This window comes from Rhinolophus hipposideros, assembly GCF_964194185.1.
Source record: "Rhinolophus hipposideros genome assembly, chromosome: 7".
NCBI classification, from domain to species: domain Eukaryota; kingdom Metazoa; phylum Chordata; class Mammalia; order Chiroptera; family Rhinolophidae; genus Rhinolophus; species Rhinolophus hipposideros.
In genome coordinates, this window is record NC_138053.1 from 89,981,698 (window position 1) to 90,000,457 (window position 18,760).

At 40.1% G+C, this 18,760-nt stretch overlaps 1 protein-coding gene across 3 annotated transcripts in view; it reads left to right on the forward strand.

Moving 5' to 3' along the window:
* RETREG1 (reticulophagy regulator 1) overlaps positions 1 to 18,760 on the forward strand; it is a gene marked incomplete at its 5' end in the record, with an annotated part of 113,735 nt that overhangs the window by 86,812 nt on the left and 8,163 nt on the right. For all 3 annotated transcript variants that reach the window (XM_081053120.1, XM_081053121.1, XM_081053122.1), the window contains one exon: positions 16,742 to 16,868. In XM_081053120.1, the coding sequence (XP_080909246.1) occupies positions 16,742 to 16,868 (127 nt within the window). The remainder of the gene's footprint in view (positions 1 to 16,741; positions 16,869 to 18,760) is intronic.

Consider the following 18,760-nt stretch of genomic DNA (forward strand, 5'->3'; position numbering starts at 1 on the left):
CTGAACATGAATGCTGAACAGTCTTAGCTTCTCCATTTTTCAATAATTTGAAGACTTCCTTTAGAAGCCTATTTGGTTTTGCAAAGGAAGTCTTTGAGATGTAGATTTTGTTATAAAAGGAATACACAGGTAGATGAATTATAAACCTAGACTGAATGGATTTGCTTGCTGAAATGAGATTTGTTCAGTAAACGAAGGTACAACAAACATTGGCATTGATAGTAAAGGAAGTAGCTGATAATCCGTTTTTGGGGCACAGCAACGGGGAAAATGGGATGCTTTTGTGTTCCATAAGGAAGGTATGAGGGTTTGATGGCAGATGGCTTCATTATCTCGTGCCAACTCCTGTAAGCTGGAAATGGTGCCTGGAGTTCTGATAAGGATTGTGAGGGTTTGTCAAGAAAGTTGTGGAAAGAATGTTACGACAAATTAGTGTGATCTGCCATGCTTGGGGAGAGGGTATGATTATGCGAGTGAAACACGCTGTGCCAAGGTGAGAATGGAAGTGAGGGGTTTGGGGGAGCGGTGAGGGAATAATAATCTTTGTTTATTTAACTTTGAAAGACCCTAAAAGTTTCAGTGATATTGCTGGCACTTTGATCCCCCCTTCCCCCATTAGTTACCTATGTTCTGAAGCTTGAGGGAGTAGCAAGTTTAGCCAGGAAAAATTTGAAGGTTAGATACCTCTTTGCTAAATCCTGGATAAGCTTCTAGGGCAAGGATTATTTTAAGATCACAAGGAAACCTTGTAATACTTTACGAGTCAAATCTAGCATATAATAGTTTCACTAGTAATATGACAAGAAATCGTGTGCTTGTATTTCATTTATTATTAGCAATAGGACTCTTTCATATAGCTGTTGGAGAACAAGTCTGGGAGGCTGATGGGTTGAAGCTGGAAAGACCTGGAAAGATCTGATCCCGGTGCTGCCACTTCTTAGCTGGGTCTGCATTCTCATGTGGAAAATGGGGACATTTACCCACCATGTCAAGTTGTTGTGGGGATTAGAGATAATCTGCTAAAGCTCCTAATGCAGTTCCTAGTCCTTGGTACACGCACAATACGTGAGAGGTGTTGTACGGTAGAAGCACTTTGAATGGTTCCCAGGCAGCTTGTTGGGTTAATCACTGATCTCTATCAACGCCGTTTAGCCACATGGCTGACGTCCATGAACCCTTGAACCTAGCAGACTAGTTCAGCCTGGAGGCCAAATCCACCCGTCAGCCTGTTTTTGTAAATCAAATTGTATTGGAACACAACCGGGCTCTTTCATTTGCATGTTATCTGTGGCTGTCCTCGTGCTGTCACAACAGTTGAGTACAGAGACCACATGGCCAACAAAGCGGGAAATATTTGCTATCTGGCCCTTTTCAAAAATGTTTGTCTATCCCTCCTCTAGTATGCAACTGCTTCCACTATTGGAGTTGTGTGCTTACCAAATCAGTGTGTTTGTTTACAAATCTCTTTATGATGCTTTTGTAATTGTATCATTTTAATTGTAAATTACGTAAACTGATGAAATAAGAGATCAAAAAAAGTATTGTTGTGGGAAATTCTTCTCTTTGTTTGCAAATACCCAGCTTTCCTTCCTTTGGTAATACAGTCTCAAGTTTCAGCTGGATGATGGCCACCAGTAATTCAATTACATTTCCTAGACTCTCTTGCAGCTAGGCATGGCCATGTGACTAGGTTCCAGCCAGTGGGATATAGGTAGAAGCTTTACATGCAACTCACAGGCCATGACTTTAAGGGAAAAGGTGTGCCCTCTGGTTCCCTTTTCTCCTTCCTGCTGGCTGCAAATGTGGATGGGGTGGCAGGAGCTGCAGTGATGATCTTGGGTCATGCAATGGAAGTGTGTGATGTTGAGAGTATCTGAGAAACAATGTAAAAAGAGCTTGGATCGCCAACATTATGGAGATCCCATATCAGCCCAGGACCACTCTTTTCTTTTGTACACAAGGGAGAAGTGAAGTTCTATCTCATTTAAACCACTGTCACTTTTACTTTTGAAATGATAGGTCAACTTATATCTTAATACATAACAGCTGTTTACTTCTTTGGAAATAAGTTGAATGCACTGGAGAGAGTCAGTAAGGGCAAGTTGCAAATAAATATTGCTTTTTTAAAAAAAAAAGTGGACAAAACTGAAATGGTTGGTTGGGGATGTGCATAAGAATGATTCTTTATATGGGTTGTTTGACTTATCATTAAATTATTTCTTTAAATACATGAAACCAGAAATCACAGATAATTCATGGGGGTGTATTTTATGCAAGGCACCGGTCTTTGCCCCATACCCTACATTAGTTGGCAATTTTACAGTTCTCACAGTATGTATATTAAGTTAATATTAATTGAATTGAGTTAATGTACTAGGTTGGTTTGTTTGTCTCCGGTCAGCATTCAAATTATTCCCCAAATCTGAGAATGTTCATACTGATTTCTTGTAAATAAGGTTTGGAATGAATAGATAATCTATACTATTCTAGATAAAGGAAGGGGATGTTATCTAATACTGGAAAAACAGCTTAAAATTGACCATTGTTTATAATATATAAGGATATGTTAGCTGTTTGAAACTCCGTGATGAAAATTTGAGAAAAGAGTTGTTAACAACTCTCGGATGATTAGGTCCTGATGGATAACAGCACCCATTGTTTTGGGTGAATTTGCCTTTACATTCTAATCCCCATCTCTGGAATTTCCAACGCATGTTTCTAGTGAAATCATAGGTCATTGCTTTGTCTAAACCCAGACTTCCTAGTTGTGTGTTTTACTGAAAGGGAACAAACCAGTGAAGGTTGCAGCATCCAGGCCGCGTCACAGCCCCCGCTGGCCCAGCCTGCAGCAGGCAGCCGTCAGGACATCTGCTCTGGCCTCGCGGCATGGGTGGCCTGGGAATCAGCATTCCATCGGCTGTAAGCTTCTCTGTTACAGGACAACTGAAATGGGCCATTTACATTTTTAATATCCTCATAGCCTCAGAGAGTGGAAGTGCCTGGCTTTGTCTCGGCTTCTTAGGAGGTCTGCTCGCTGGGAAACTCTTTCGTCCTGAGATCTGACACTTTGCCATCAGTACTTGAAGTGTTACTGACAGCTGCTAAGATTTTCTTTTCCATTAGTGTCACCAGAGATGTTACAAGGGACATCGCCAGCTTTAAATATTCCTCTTTCAAATCTGCTTTTTACATGAGAAAGTAAGTGTTGTTTATTTCATAAAAGCTGAAGACTTATTCAGTGTTTTTCTAAACTCAGTTTTTCAAGCAAACGTGAGTGGATAGCCGATTACAAAATCCTTAAGCAGAAGATGTCATTGGTCATCCAATCCAGGAGTACTCAACCCATGGACCCTCTGATTTCCTGAGGTGTGTCAAGGGGGCCATGATTCCAGAACGGTCACTATCCGGTCTGGTCCAGCTCCTTCTTTTACAGATCTGGGAAACCCAGGTCCTCCTCTGAACTGGTCAGAAAGTCGAATGGCCTCCTGTGGTCACATGTGCCTGATATGTAGTGTTATAGCCCCACGTTCTTTAGCATAGTGTGTTAAAAGAACATGAATTTTATTTGCTCTTATAATTTCAAAGAGTTGATTCATAACAATTCACAGAGTTGATTCATTCCTGGCCTCTGTTCTATATCGTCAAAGTAAACTTAATTTTTGAGTGAACCTAATCATACACTTAGCTTCTGCGGTGTCTGCTGGCTCTATGTACAGAGATCATTCAGACCACGTTGGAGCTGGATAGTGTGGTTAAAGATTACATAGATTAGAAAATACAAGGCTTTTGTTTATCACAGGAGAAGAAATGGCATATATCTTACTTAAAAAAGAAGCCAACATTTTGATGAGCCATTTTTTTCCATTTCTTGAAAATGCATTATGGTTACATGAGGTAGGGGGAAAACAAGAGGAAAACAAGCATGATAGATTCAGTTCTGATCAAAATACAAGTAAGTCTAAAGCATAGAATGTATTCCAACGTATTGACTAAAGGATATATCCATTTCCCTCTCTGTCTTTCATCGCATGTTTGTTTAAAATAGTCCTTGTGTTGTTTAATGACAGGTGACTTTCTTTGGCTATCTGGCTCCATTGGTTCCATTTTGGCTGTGGTCACTTCCCTAAATACTTGTTATACCTGTATGGCTCTCACCTAGAGTTGTGAACTCCCAAGTAGCTCAGGATAAAATGTGTAGCACCACTTAATTGATCTAATTAGCTGGGTGGAGACAACCCTTAGAATGTCCAGGCCCAGTTAAATGCTACTGTGTTTCCCCAAAAATAAGACGTAACCAGAACATAAGCACTAGCATGATTTTTCAGGATACTCGCAATGTAAAATAAGCCCTACTGCGTCTTTTGGAGCAAAAATTGATATAAGACCCGGTCCTATTTTGGGGGAAATACGGTAGGGCTTATTTTATATTACGAGCATCCTTAAAAATCATGCTAGGGCTTATTTTCCACTTAGGTCTTACTTTCGGGGAAACACGGTATTTCACAGTAGTTTTGTCTCTGTGGCTCTGGGTGGTCCTCGCCTAGGAAAAGTAAATAACTGAAGTAGATCAAAGAATTATTTCATCTTACTAGAGGATCTTACCAAGTCTGTTTCATATCACTGAATTGCAGAGTACAAGCAGAAAATGGAACAATAATAAACTGTATATGGAACAAACCAGAAGCTATTTAAAATTGTACTGACTGACCGGCAAGTCCAGTAAAAGTGGCCTAGAGTGAGAGGAGTAAGGTTATGGGCTTAATACTGTGCCCGAGGGAGAAGGTAGGTGTGAACACACACATCACTTTCTTATGCTACCTCATTGACTGAAGGTGATTTCCTAGAAATGGCGAGAATATTGGGCAAGTAGATCCCCAGTATGCTTGACGGTTTTCCCAAGCATACAGCCCACATGGCAGCAGTCAGATTCTCCTAAACACACTGACAGAAACTTGAATTCTGGAAGCAGAGACGAATACCTGAATAGGTAGAAGTGGAGGGAGATGGAGTAATAGGCAGGCCTCTCTCACTGGCAGCATCACGTTCAGCGGAGATCATTCGGGTCTCATTGACGTGCACCGAATTACATTTCACCAAGGAATACTAGTTTTTAAGAAGGAGGATTTTTTGAGCACATGAATATTGTGAATGGAAATGAAAATGTTGGAGGAACTCTGTATTTTCAGGAAATCTTTAAATCTTCAGCTATAAAACACGCAATAACTATTATAATGATAAGGAGGAATGCACTGAAGGCTGACTCCTTTTCTGTTCATTATGAGCCCAATTTCTATTGTCCTTCCCTATGTATGAGAACGTGGAGGAGATGCATTCCTGTAGGAACTCTCTCTAAAGCACACAGGCCATGTTAATTTAAAAATGATTATTTTCCTGAAGAACCTATTAGGAGGAGAAATAACTTCCTTTGAAATCTGTCCTCACTCCATAGTATAATATCAACCACCGTACCCCGCCACACATTTCGTGTGCTGGTATCCATCTCTACCTGCTCTCCCACGTGTCCCTTTCTAGTTTGTGCCATGCACACTCCCAAATACATACCCATGACCCCTGCATGCTGTCGTTGAGTATTGCATTGTACTAATTTACCATGAACACATGCTTATTCAAATCCGCTTTTGAGGGAGGCTGATGGCAGGTTTAGCAGGCTTTGAGACACTGTCGTGAAATTCTTCTTTCTATGACTGATGAGAGTGATCCTTTTGGTAAGGGTGTGCTCCTTTAAAGGGTGTGCACAGATGTCATTCCATGGCTGGCTTGTAAATGAAGATAAGTGAGAGCTGTACTCTTTAAAGAACTAAAGTGAGACTCTGTCCTATAATTTACAGCCCAGCATCTCAATAACCGATAGTCTGATAGTCACGGACTCCAGATTTGCCGTATTCCAGGGGAACGCTCCCTTACCACAAAGACTGACGACAAATTCTCCAAACAAAGTTAATTCTAATTGACCTTCATAATAAACGCGCTTTGGAGCAATTTAGTCATTTTGTCTGTTTGGGTTGTATATACTTGTGCAGGCCCAATGAGATGGGTAAGGTCTCTGAGAAACAAACTTAGGAACTATATTGTTGATGAAAACTTTTGCACTGTAAGAAATATATCCTTTAGTATTGTCACAGTTTAGGTTTCAGATAACTAGGCCAAAGGTGGAAAAGCAGGGAGGGGATACTTACTTTTGACTCCAACTACAGTAAATCCTGGATTATACTTCATTGGAAATTGTGGGTCCCAAATAGAAAGCAAAGAAAGGCTTATATCCAAATTAGCCAGCTTGCTTCACAAGAATTTCTGTTTTCCTTGAGAAATGTTTCTTGACTCTCAGATATTATCCATCCTTCAGGGATAAAGTTAGAAACCTTTTCTTCCCTCAGGGAGAGTGATTAAAACCAATCTTGGCATTCACAAATGAAAGGGTGTTGAATCTCCTGCAGGTCTCAAGTAGGTGCTTGTTCCAAGCTAGTAATGGAATTTAAATTGTTCATGCCCTGAGTTTATGAAAGTCTGGTTGTTGAAAAGTTAACAAAATTGAAAACGCTGGAAAATAACTTCTATCTGGCATCTGATCATAGAAACTAGCATCACATAAGAAGTAACATGTTGGCGGCAGCCTTCCAGATTATCTTGATGGATAATTGATGGCCTCTGCACCCAAGGAAGTGGCAGAGCATAGTTGAGACAGAAGGGACAAAGGGGCAATGTCACAAAGTGACTGATCTCCGCTTCATTTGAAATTTAGGAGAGAGAGAGCCCCACAGAGAGAACCCCAAGTTGCCCTGTGGGAGGTGGGGCTCAGCTTCTCAGGGCAGAGAAACCCGGCACCCAGGTGGCGCCTCCTGGCCCGGCTTTGGGAGGAGTTGCTCACGGGGTTAATTGGCCTGAGAAAGTGAAGGCCTCAAGTTCAGTGCTATGAAATTTCTTAATCTTGTGTTTGCTTATTTTAATCCTCCAGTTGACACGTCTTATTTGCTTTGTCATGGTTCTAACGTTGTGCGTGTTTGTGCGGAGATACGTACCCTTGTTCTTATTGTTTCTCTGTGCATGCACATAGAGCCACATATTATGTGTCCACAGGATTAAACAAAATTCTAACACATTGCCCTAAAAAATGTTCAAATTTGTAACTGGATACTGACTGACCTTTCTAAGAAAAATTCGGCAGGCGTTACCATCAACAGATGTTCACTACCAACAGAGAGCATGAGACCGTTAGTCACCAGCTGAGAATGAAAGGGCTGCGAGGGCGCCCCGCCAGAGCTTATTTTTAAGTGTGATGGCTGAAGCAGCTGCTTGTCACGATTGCTCGGTGACAACTTAGGTATAACAAATCCCTTCTTTAAAAAGTTTGGTCACAGGGGATGTTGATATAACTCATTTACTGCAAAATATTGTTTGGCTTCACTTTCCAATTACTACACATTAAAAATAACATCAAACAGTGTAAAGTAATGTACGTTCTCTGGAGGTAGTATGACGGTAGTCTTCTAACATGTTTGGAAATGAGTATTTCAGTATAAGTTCTTTGTGCTATGGAAAATCTAAAAAGTGATTAAAAAGAGGTATGTGTGTGTCTGTGTGTGTGTATGTCTGTCTGTGTGTGCATGTGTCTGTGTGTGCCAGTGTATGTTTAAGAGGATACAATAATATCTGGAAATCTCTCCAGTGGATTGAAGTTGCCCAACAAAGACAAAACAGGGACTCGTTTTTATCTGTCACATGTGAAGGCCGGGTATTGGTTGATTTTTCACATTCTGGCTCAGCCCCCCAGGGCCCCCGTCCGATTTCCCCAAGGTATCACAGATGCTCCTGGGTTGTGTGAGAGTATCGTCTGCAGGAGGTGTGCCTGGGCCCAGGGTTCCCCATGAACAAGTCATGCACTTGGACCTACATTTTGCCAGGAGGAGTTTCGCATAAAATACTGATTTCTAGTTAAGGAAACTTTTGGACTAAAGGAGGCAGTTTGGAATGCAGTTTAACTCTCCATTTCCAAGGGGAAAAAAATTTAAAACAAAACTATTCCATATTAATGGAAGTTAGTTTCCAATTTTTTGGACCTTTTGCCCATTATTATATATATATTATATAAATAAAGGAATACATGCTAATTATTGCCAATATTTCACATATAGAAGCATTCAGGTAAGTGAATAAAAATAACACATAATGTCGCTAGTTAACCACTGTTAATTGTTTCTGATTTTTTTTTTGATATTCATTCATTGTTTATAGTCATTCATTCATTCACTATTTCATGTGTCTGAGATGTCAAGCTCTGTTAGCTGCTAACGCCAGAGCCATGTCTGTGAATTATTTCATGAAATTTAAAGTCAAATGGGAGACAACAGTACAAACATTCAGTAACTACAATGGATAATTGCCACAAAACTAAATGATGTCCTGATGGGGGGCGGCGCTCAGGTGGAGAACCTTCAGTGAGAAGATGTACACAGAGCGCTTATCACGGTGCCTGGCACGTGCAGAGAACTCAGACCCTGGGCGCTCTGATTGTGGTTGTCACTGGCACATTTGTGGAGTCACTGTGGGTCCTGACTTAGAAAGAGCTCAAGTGGGGGAGAGAGAAAATAGCAATGAATCTAAGCGCGCCGGTCCTTAGTTCCACCTGGGAACCAAAGTTGTTCTTTAGATGTTTCTATTTCTGTCGCCTGGCATGTAGGTCTTCTGTGTTCTTCCCATGTTACTGCTCTAATGTCCTTTCCCACTCATCTTTGAACAACCCCCATGTTCCAGTCCAGAGAGTATTCTTCCTGTATCTCCCCTCACGTCACGAGAAGCCTCAGCTCCATTGCTTAACTGTTCCATCATGTATCCGTTCTGTGACCTTAAGCGAGACAGTTAAGTGTGTGGGCCTCAGCTTCCTCCTCTGTAAGGCAGGATGATACACGGCACCTCACTTCTAAGTTGGGTGTGAGGACTGGATGCGATAGCAAGTTTACAACACCGAGAGCAGTGCCTGGCCCCTGCTAAGTGTTGGCCCGTACTCTTATTTCATGCTGCCCGAAGCCTCCTTTTAACCAACTGCCTTGACTTGAATTATTCACCCTATTTCCATTGTTCCATTCTACTAAAAATTGTCATCTAAATAACACTGTGACACTAATCTCTCTGTGTAACCTTATTCCATAACTCTTTTTAATTAGTTGTTCCTACCTCCTGCTTTAAAATATATAGCTCTTCATTGCTCCCACTGAAAAATATAGGACTTTATTTTGTGTTGCAAATGCCAGAAACTAAACTGAAACCAGCTTGAGGCCAAAAGGGAATGGGCTCCCACCAAGAGGATGTCCATGGCTGGTTTTGCCTTTCGGGGCTGACAGGACCCCAAAACTCAAACCAGCCCCATCAGGATTCATTCATATTCTCTACATCCACCCACACACTGCTTTCCCCTTCTCTTTCTCCACCCACCACAGGTTACCTGTCTCTTGCTGCTAATTATGTCCTCAAATCTAAAGCTCAAGAAATACGGGAAAGGATTTGAGCTTTGATATTTTAAAAACTTCGAATATTTTGCTAGGAAACATAACTTTGTTATAAAAACATTTTCTGACTTTTAAGTTCACGAGTATATACTAGAGAAAGATTATTATCCTGTAAAATGTACAATAACAAAAAGAAAGTGTCTTATATTTATAACAGGGTTCTCCTCATATACCCAATCCCCAACTTCGTTTTCGATTTTTCCCCCTAATCGTCCTAAATACAATTAATTGTCATTTATAAAAGTGAGTTTCATATATAATGAGAGAGAGGGAAAGAGAGAGAAATCATTTAGGGGTCACACATACACTCTCACTTGTTGAGTAGAGGGTGTGCCTTAGTCAACCCTATATCCCTGAATCCAGGATTGATGACTGGGAGTCACCTGCTATCCTCAGCACAGGCTTATAGAAACGAACGGAAGGGAAATGATGCTGAGCTATCATTTGTTCTATGCCAAGATGCATTTGTTTCAGCAGTATTTCTTGTAGCAGTACTTCAGAGGCACTTTGGGTGAAAGAGATGAAACAGGCTGCGTACACATGCTCTTTCTTACAGAATTACAATCTATTTATAGAGCACGTGTCACATTTCCTTGTCTTATAGCACCCCCTCATGGAGAATACTATGTACTGCACCCTGCATTTCATGCATGTAGCCAGTAAGCTGTACAAAGACTAATTTGTCTTTTCACATAAAATTTAAACACTGTGTTTGTTAAGTATATTTTAAGAAAAAAAAGGCACATAATAATTTAAAATGTAAGTATCAAAGAAAATAAAATCATTCAGATCCCATGTGAGTTACTTGGTTCATAACAAAACTTGGCACTTTTTATTCCTACGTCTGACACACGTAAATTACTTAAAATCAGTTTGATGCTTTTGGAGTGTGCTTTTAAGACCTGTTAGGACCAGAGCAGCATTTAGTCTAGGAAGAATTATTCTCTGCTCCTGAGGCAAGACTCTTCTGGGTACGACCCAGTGTGCATGAATTTGAAGTTTTCCAGTCTGGTTGGTAGGACCTGTGTAAGCTCAGGACTCTGTCCCTGACTCTGTCCCTTCTCGTCCTTTCTGGTCACTTGTTCCTGGCCCCCAGCTTCCTCACTGGAGACTCCAGGGGTCCCCTTCGATGGTCAGCGTTCTCTCTGCAGGCTCTGCTTGCCACACTGTGTCCTGCCTCTTTGGTCTTGTCTTTGGACTCTGAGTTCTGTCTCCTCAACTCAGGTAGTCACCAGCATCCATCCTTGCTGCTCCGTGGCCTAGAAGCTCAAGGCAGCGCTGGGCCATCGCAGGACCCACCATCTCTCAGGAATGACTGACTGACCTTCTTTACATACCATGCAGGGTCTTGAAAACCAGTGTTTTGTTATTTTGTCTGGTTTTTCTTTGCTTACCTTTTTTGTGTTATGTTTGTTTGTTTGTTTTTGGTTGTTTCAAATGGGAGGGCAACTTGTGGGTCCCTGATAGACCATCTTGCCCAAAGCAAATACGCCTCTTGTCTTTATTTTTGCAACGGGAATTCTGTGTAACTTTCTCATGGAATGTTTCTTGCAGTGACTTTTAGGGTAAGAAACACTTGGGATACCTACTAAAAATGCAAACTTTTGAGCTTCCCCCCAGGCCTGCTCCATCAGACTCTCTGCAGTGAGGCCTGGATGGCTGGGGTTTAAACAGTACCCTGGGGGTTCACACTCAGCTTGAGAACTGCCTAGAAGGGTTACTCTGACCAGACCACCTAATGTATATACCCTAGTGTATTCTATTAATAACAGGAATATGGAGGCAGACAGAGGGGATGTTGCCTTCGAATTCCACCCAGTTCCCTTCTGGGATAAAGTGAAGCTGCTTGTCTAAGGAACCATCTTCCTAATTTTTATTCCCTTAGATTCTCTCAGACAGGTGAAACCATACATTGGTTCTTTGGTAAATAAATGCTTATCATGACCATACAGAATGTCTTCTGTCAAAAATCTGTCCTTTAGTGTGTCTTAAGAAGGAGAACATAAGTACATGAATCTGCTATAGTTTGGGTATCTTATTTTGAAAGCACTGCACACCTGTAAATCCTGGGACAAAGCCCATTTGAAAGATGGTGTGGCCATGAGGATGCCTCGTGTGGCTTCTTGCTTGGAGCCACTTCAAATGGACTCACCAAGAATGTAGAAGGTTGGGGATGATGGTCACGAGGGAGGGACTCTTCAGTGGTCCTTACCTCTGGCTGGAGTGTGCAGCAAGTTCAGACCTAGTGAAGGCGTGAGTAAAAGAGAAAGCTGAAGGAAGGGAGCAAGTAGGTGAGGGAGGAAAGGACAGAAAGAAAGAAAGATGGGTGGATGAGCCAAAGAACTTGACTTCACTTTGAACCTGGCAAATGCATGTTCTCTCTGAAACTAAGGAGGAAAAAAATCAACCCTGGAGTATTAATACTGATACTCCTGGTGACTAGTTTTCTCCTCTGGACGAGCTTCAATCATAGAAGAGTTATACTCATTGGTTAAGGCCTCAGTAAAGCTTCACACTATTTTTAAGCGTCCTTTTATGTTATTTGGACATTTTGGTGCACATAATGAATACCAAGGAGGGTAGGAAGAGAGCCACACACTGTGTAAAAGATCTTTTCCAAGCATCGTCCAGTATTCACAGGAGATCCCTTCTCTGGTTATGTGTTTTCCAGGTAAGGCTCTCTAGGAAAACCTAGAGTTTCATTATGGAGCCACTGTGTGTGTGTGTGTGTGTGTGTGTGTACCTACAGACATCACCTGTATTAAACATCAACCAATCACCAAGCAGGAATCTTAGTTTCTGCTGAGTATTTGGATTCTGCACACAAGGTGCCCTCTTTTGCCCAGAAAAGGCTAAACAAGGATGCGTGGGTCTGGGTCCCTCACACCTCATTCCTCCTAACTCCAGAAAGGAGGGAGGAAGAACTTCGTGTGTTCCTTCTCGTTCTGAATTTCAGTAGGGGGTTTCTTCAAAGAATGTTGCTGAATTTATTCATCCTTTGAATAGGGCACATGCTTAAAGGAAATAGAACTGCATTGGAAATCAGGAGTCTGGTCCTCGAGTTGTGGCTCTGCCCCAAACTGGCAGAGGAATCTTGGATTTTACTCTCCTCATCTATAATAATAAGGGACTTTGAAACATTGACATTAAATGTTCTCTCTCACTCTAAATTACGTAACTATATTAATTATGTTACATTTTGGTAACATAATTGAATTGTGCTGACATAAGTTGATGGTACACTATATAATGGAAGACTATAGAAATGGTCTTTCCAGTGGTACTCAGAATTAATCACTGGACAATTTAAAACTATTATGAAACTCCCAGAGAGTGATTCTTCTGGGTCCATGTTTCATTTAAAGAAGTATAGAGTGACATCTCTTCTTTGCCCTTGAGTTCACATTTCCTTTTTAAATCATGCATATTTCCATTCAGTTTTATTCAGCACCATCTATACGTTTATTTTTATCGCAAACCTTTACTACATTTCCCAAAGAAAATAATTTTCAACTGTACACAATGAATTTCACATTTTTGTTGCTGATTGTAACAATAATTCAAATATCAATTATAATTATTTAAGGGTTTTATTGTTAATATAAATCTAAGTAACAATGCAATTTATTGTACCAACTTGGGTTTCTGGTAGAGAATTCCCGCCCGTTCTCGTGAATTTTTTGCGTTTTTCCGTTCCCAAAGCCTGAGAAAAGTTGGTCGGGAAATCGGGAAAATCAGCTCCTTGAACCCAGGTGGTTGTTAGTATCGGCCATCACTTTGTGGAAACGATTCATCGTGGAGAACAGAAAACAGTTTTTATCTCTGGATTCGGGAACGGGAAAGCGAAAACAATTCCTGAGAAAAGGCGGGAGTTCCCGCCATGAAACCCTAGTCCCAACGTACTATCCCAGGGTTTTTCTCAAGGGGAGAAATTTAATGTGAGAATGTCTTTTTATGGCTAGGGAAAATATTCACACATTGTATATTCTCTTGTTTCTTCTTAAAACCAAGTGGTGATATCTGTAGACACAGAAAGGAAGAATGCTACAGTGTTGACTTGAAATAACAATAATACTAAACACATCAAATATAATGGAAGACAAAAACGGGGGAACTTGGTAGCTTTTTATTGAATAAATGAATAAGGTAATGGATGGATGGGTATTGAGGTTTCTTCATATCCATTTGAAGCTCACTATGAAAATAGGTAAGATCCTTAAATGCAAAACAGAATTTTTAGTTAAAATTTTAGTACCTCAATTTTTGAACGTCTCCGTTGATGAACATTTTGGTTTATGAACACTCTACACCTGGAAGTAAATGCTTTGGTTTTCGAACATGCCCTGGAAGTCTAACGTGTCACTCAGCTTCCGCTGAGTGCAAGATCCTGAGACCTAGCTGTTGGCTGTTTTCAAACATTTCAGAACTCGAACAGTCTTCCTAAACGGATTACATTAGAAAACCGAGGTACCACTCTATTTAATTGTTGTACTAAGCACCTTAAGTTGTACGAAGACTTTACTGTAACGTTAATCTCTGCTCAGATCATGTAGGTAATTCTAGGGATTTAGTATTAGATAAAGCTCCTTTCCAATTTTAAGGCATTTACTTGTTAGTTTCACTTCTGAGACATGTATCCTAAACATAGTATCAGAAGAAGGTTCCAGCATCTATACAAAGTAGCATGTATTCAAAAAAATTATTTTTCATGGCTCTCGTCAGCAGAAATATTATTTTCACTTCGTTGTACATAAACTGAGGCAAACCTTAAGTAACATTTATACTTTGACTGTTGGATGTGAAGTGAGATACAATCATTTAAGGATGTTATTCAATAAAAAGCATGATTATACATTTAAGTATCAACATATTTTTAAGTAGAGTCCATATATGTATGCAGGTATATATATAGGTGTAGCTGTAAGAGCAGTAGTTAAGTCAATTCCAAGTATCCATCCCCTAAGTTAAAAAATAGACATGCTCGGTACCCAGGAAGCTCCTGTGTGGGCCTTGCTCTCATTTACCCCCCGGGCCCCCCTCTCTTGAATCTTGTTTTTTTTTTATCATTTCCTTGTTTAAATAATCTGTTAGCTTAGTGTGATTTTGAGTCTTACATAAATGAAAACATACTATATATATTCTGTGATTTTTTTCTCTCTCAATGTTATGATTCTGAGGTCCAACTGCTGTTGCACCTCTTTTGCTTAAACACAACTCACTTATTTTGTTCATTGTCCTAATGAAATGATGTGCTTTAAATTTGTTTCTAAATAGGAAATGTGCATTTCATTTTAATTATTAAAAGAATGACAGTCAAATCATTCCATTGTAAGTCTTTCATTGCTTAGTATTAGAATTATATTTGCCAAACAGTTCAACCAAACCCCTAACTACTACTCCTTATGCATAGAGAGCAGAAATTAAAATTTGTATTTCTGTCATCTTTATGGTCCATTAAACTGAACAGTAGCCTAGCCTAGCCTTGCTGATTTGCACCTAGTCTGTGGTGTTCTGAGAAAGGTGGCCACTGTTTAATAACCTCCTTATTTCATTTGCTGTTGCAGCTTTTGCTCTCCTCTACAAAATCTTTTCCCGTTAAGCACACATGTTGGCAACAGAAAGTGGCCATGTACTTAGTGTTTCTTTTAGTAGGTCTGAAATCATTCATGAGGTATGCAAACCTACGTTCTAGATTTGGTCAGTGATGGAGAAGAGTTAACGGCTACATAAACCACTCCCTGGTACCTAAGCATCTCCCAAAGTTCATTTCTTCTGACCGCAGGACATCCTTTGGCAAATATCTGCCTCATGGAACAGCATCAGCCCGGACAGCTTAGCTCAGTTACTCTTTGGCAGAGCATTAGTTGAGGCTGAGAGAACAAAGAAGAAGGAAAATGCAATATTTATTTTTCTTTTTTAATGCTATTCTCATTTAAACTTAGACTAAGATTTATATTGGCAAAGGAAATTTTATTTAGTATACAAATTGCGTTAGTATTCAAAGTACATTAAAAAGTAACAGCCTACGTGTATGTGTACACAATTTCTGTGTAGTTGAGCGCTAAGGGCCAAGATCGTTTTGACTTGTCCTAGGTCTACCGGAGTTGAATCCAGAGGTCAGCCTTAACCTGAACCCCTGCAGTCAGAGCTCAGATGATAGCTCGCTAGTAACCCTTGTCTTTTACTGGAAACGTTTAGTTTATGGCCACGTCCTTAGCTCTACAGCAGTGCCTTCATCACGGTGGGCACCAATAAGTATCTATTAAATGAATGAATTTGAGGGCCCTTGGCAGGGTTTGTTTGGACTGGTATATTTTTGTGATGAGTTAAGATTGCGAGAGTGGGATTTGAACTGGACGTCTTTTTAATTTGCTTGCGTCTTCTTCCTGGAACAGTTGTTCCTAGTTTTTAGCTCATTGATGTTCCTACGGAAAAATGAGGGCAGGGACACAGCACATGCCTGGACATGCATCACATTTAACATATTCTATGACGATGGTTGGGGAAAGATACCCTAGAGAAATATGAGGTATTGTGAGATCCTGATGAGTTTAACAATTTTCTGTAGAGTTGACCAATCATAGTATGTTTGAAAATGCATTGTTGGTGTTGATGATGATGGTGACGATGGTGATGGTGATGATGACAAGTTCCATGATGGGGTTTCTTTTAAAGCACTGTGGCTTCCCTGTCCTTAAGGTTTGAGATGTCCCTAAGAAGCCCTACAGGGCCACTTGCTCCTCTCCCAGCTTCATACAGTGAAATTCTTCTGGTTCCCTCTGCTGGAGCCACAGCCAGGCCTCAATAGAATACTAGTGCCCTCAGCTCCTTCTCACCTCTGAGTATGTTGTACATTGTTCTTTCTGGAACTTTCTGAGCCCTTATGATAAATGCCTGTTTATCCAGATTTTAACTGAAAGTGACTGCTTCAGAGAAGATGTCCCAAAGCCCCCAACCTGTACCTACCTCTTCCTCAGCTTATCCTTCATCGTAACTGGGTAACTGTGTAGCTGGTGGTGTAGCCTGTATGTTTTTTCTTGGCATTTGAGCTTTGTTCGGCAGATGTCTGTCACTTGTTTACCTCCGAATTCACAGGGCTTTTCCTGAGTGTGACCAAAAGTAGGTGCTCAATAAATGTTTGCTGAAGCAATAAATGTTGAATGACTCATCCAAAATTCAGTTAAAAAATTTTTGTTTTTGTTTTCTTTTTTTCTCCTTAGCTGGGAAGTTGTCAATTCCAAACCAGAGGAAAGGCCCAGGCTCAGCCACTGTATTGCAGAATCATGGATGAATTTCAGCATATTTCTTCAAGAAATGTCTCTTTTCAAACAGCAGAGCCCTGGCAAGGCAAGTTTTCCAGTACAGGAGAATTATTGCATGTGCTTTAAAATGTGCAGTAAACTTAGAAGCAAATGAATTAACCTATTTTATCAGCTTGTAAGTGTTCTCCAATTCAGAATATCATCTCCTAGGAACACATGCTGTAAAAGCTGATAGCAGCAAGATTCAGAAATGTTAGTGTTAGCATTAGAAAATCCTCACCCTCATCTTTTGAAATTGGATTGGTTTTCTGTTTTTATATGTATATATCTAGCTCATTAACTGAAATGAGTGGTGATTGACCTTGTCAGCCAGACCAAGGTGAAATTCTTATTGAGAATTTCAGTTTATAGTATCTGGCCTGGTTCTGAAGTCAAAGGGAGAGGAAATGAATACCTCGTCCTTCAAGGGTGCTTTCAGAGATAATTGAGTCTCAATTTTAATCCAAAAAGTGAAGATTGTTGTATGATTTATTTAAGAAAGAAAACCTTTGGCAAAAATATTTGTAGTGATTATATACGTGGAATGAGAATTTTTCCAGTTAAGATGAAAACCCATGAGAAGAGTCGTAAGTGGTTTGAAAGGGATTGCATGGAGAAGCATACACACTTGTATATTTTTGTGTGTAGAGACAGCTTCCGCTGTGATCTTGACACCAAAGATGAGGCATAAAGCCATCAATGGACTCTTTCCCTTCCCCTGTTGCGTTTCAAGTTTCTTGAAGGTCCACCTATAATTGGAAAGAAGAGCTGAGGAATGTCAGCATTTAATATCCATCTCTCTTAACTGCAATACTAGTATTAAATAATAGAACTATACTTGGACACATTTTGAGCATAGTGAGGTAGCCACGTTGTATATGGATGGATTTTTTTAAATCACTGCAGGTGATTTTTAGCATAGATTTCCATGTGGTGGGGGGGTTGCATTTTTTTATGCCAGTTTTACTGAAACGATTAAACAGTCTTAGGAGATTCTGAACTTAAAACCGCATTGGATTATATTACTGGGCCCCAAGTCAATTAACTTAAGAGGACGATGCGACAAACTTAGTGGATAATATGAAATCCTTGTGCAAAACTGAATTCTGAATATAGTAATGCTTTTATGGACTTAGTTGTTCTTTCAACTTTTATGGTCTTTCCTCTTCCATTCTACCGTTAGAATTCCAGATTCTTCAAGGGCCTCTGCTGTTTCAGAAACAGCTCTTAATTTAGTCCCATAAACTCATCAGTTCCCGTTTTGACTAGTTCATTTGTTAACCCTGTGCTAAAGAACGAAAAACTCAAAGTTAATCTGAATTGCAATCCTCCTTGACCTTCCTCTTAATCAGTTATTGATCAGAGTTATAAATCCCTCATTCGTGCATCTTTTTGAAATGTCCTTATTTTCTTTTGCGTAGCAGTTTTTAATACCATAATTTAAAGGCAAAGCAAAAGAAGATAGTTTATTTTTAAGATTAGAATGTGAAAAAATATGTGAAGACTTTAGAGGAGAATTTTGCTATCTTGATGTTTTAATTTCTTAAAACAACCAAGATTTATTTATTTATTTTTTTTGGTCACGACTGACAGAAGGGAAATAATCACATTTCGCTGTCGGAATTTCATTTGTAGTTGGTTTCTAGGTGACCTAGACGTGGGGTCAGTTTGAGGGACGGATATGGTAGGAAGGCGATAGTAATGGCCAGTAGATTTACCCCAGCAGCTTCTCAGCTATGCAAATTACTGTTACATTTATGTGAATGCCTCTAAATTTCTGTAACATGTTTCGCTGTATTTATGAATTTCGCTGGGCTCATCAAAGTAGTTAGAACTTGCAAATTTAGTTACCAGGCTGCTGTATTTCAGTGAGTGATCCTGAGTGAAGGTTTCCGGAGGCCTATAAATCTCCAGTTCTCTTACATCTGGCAGTAATGC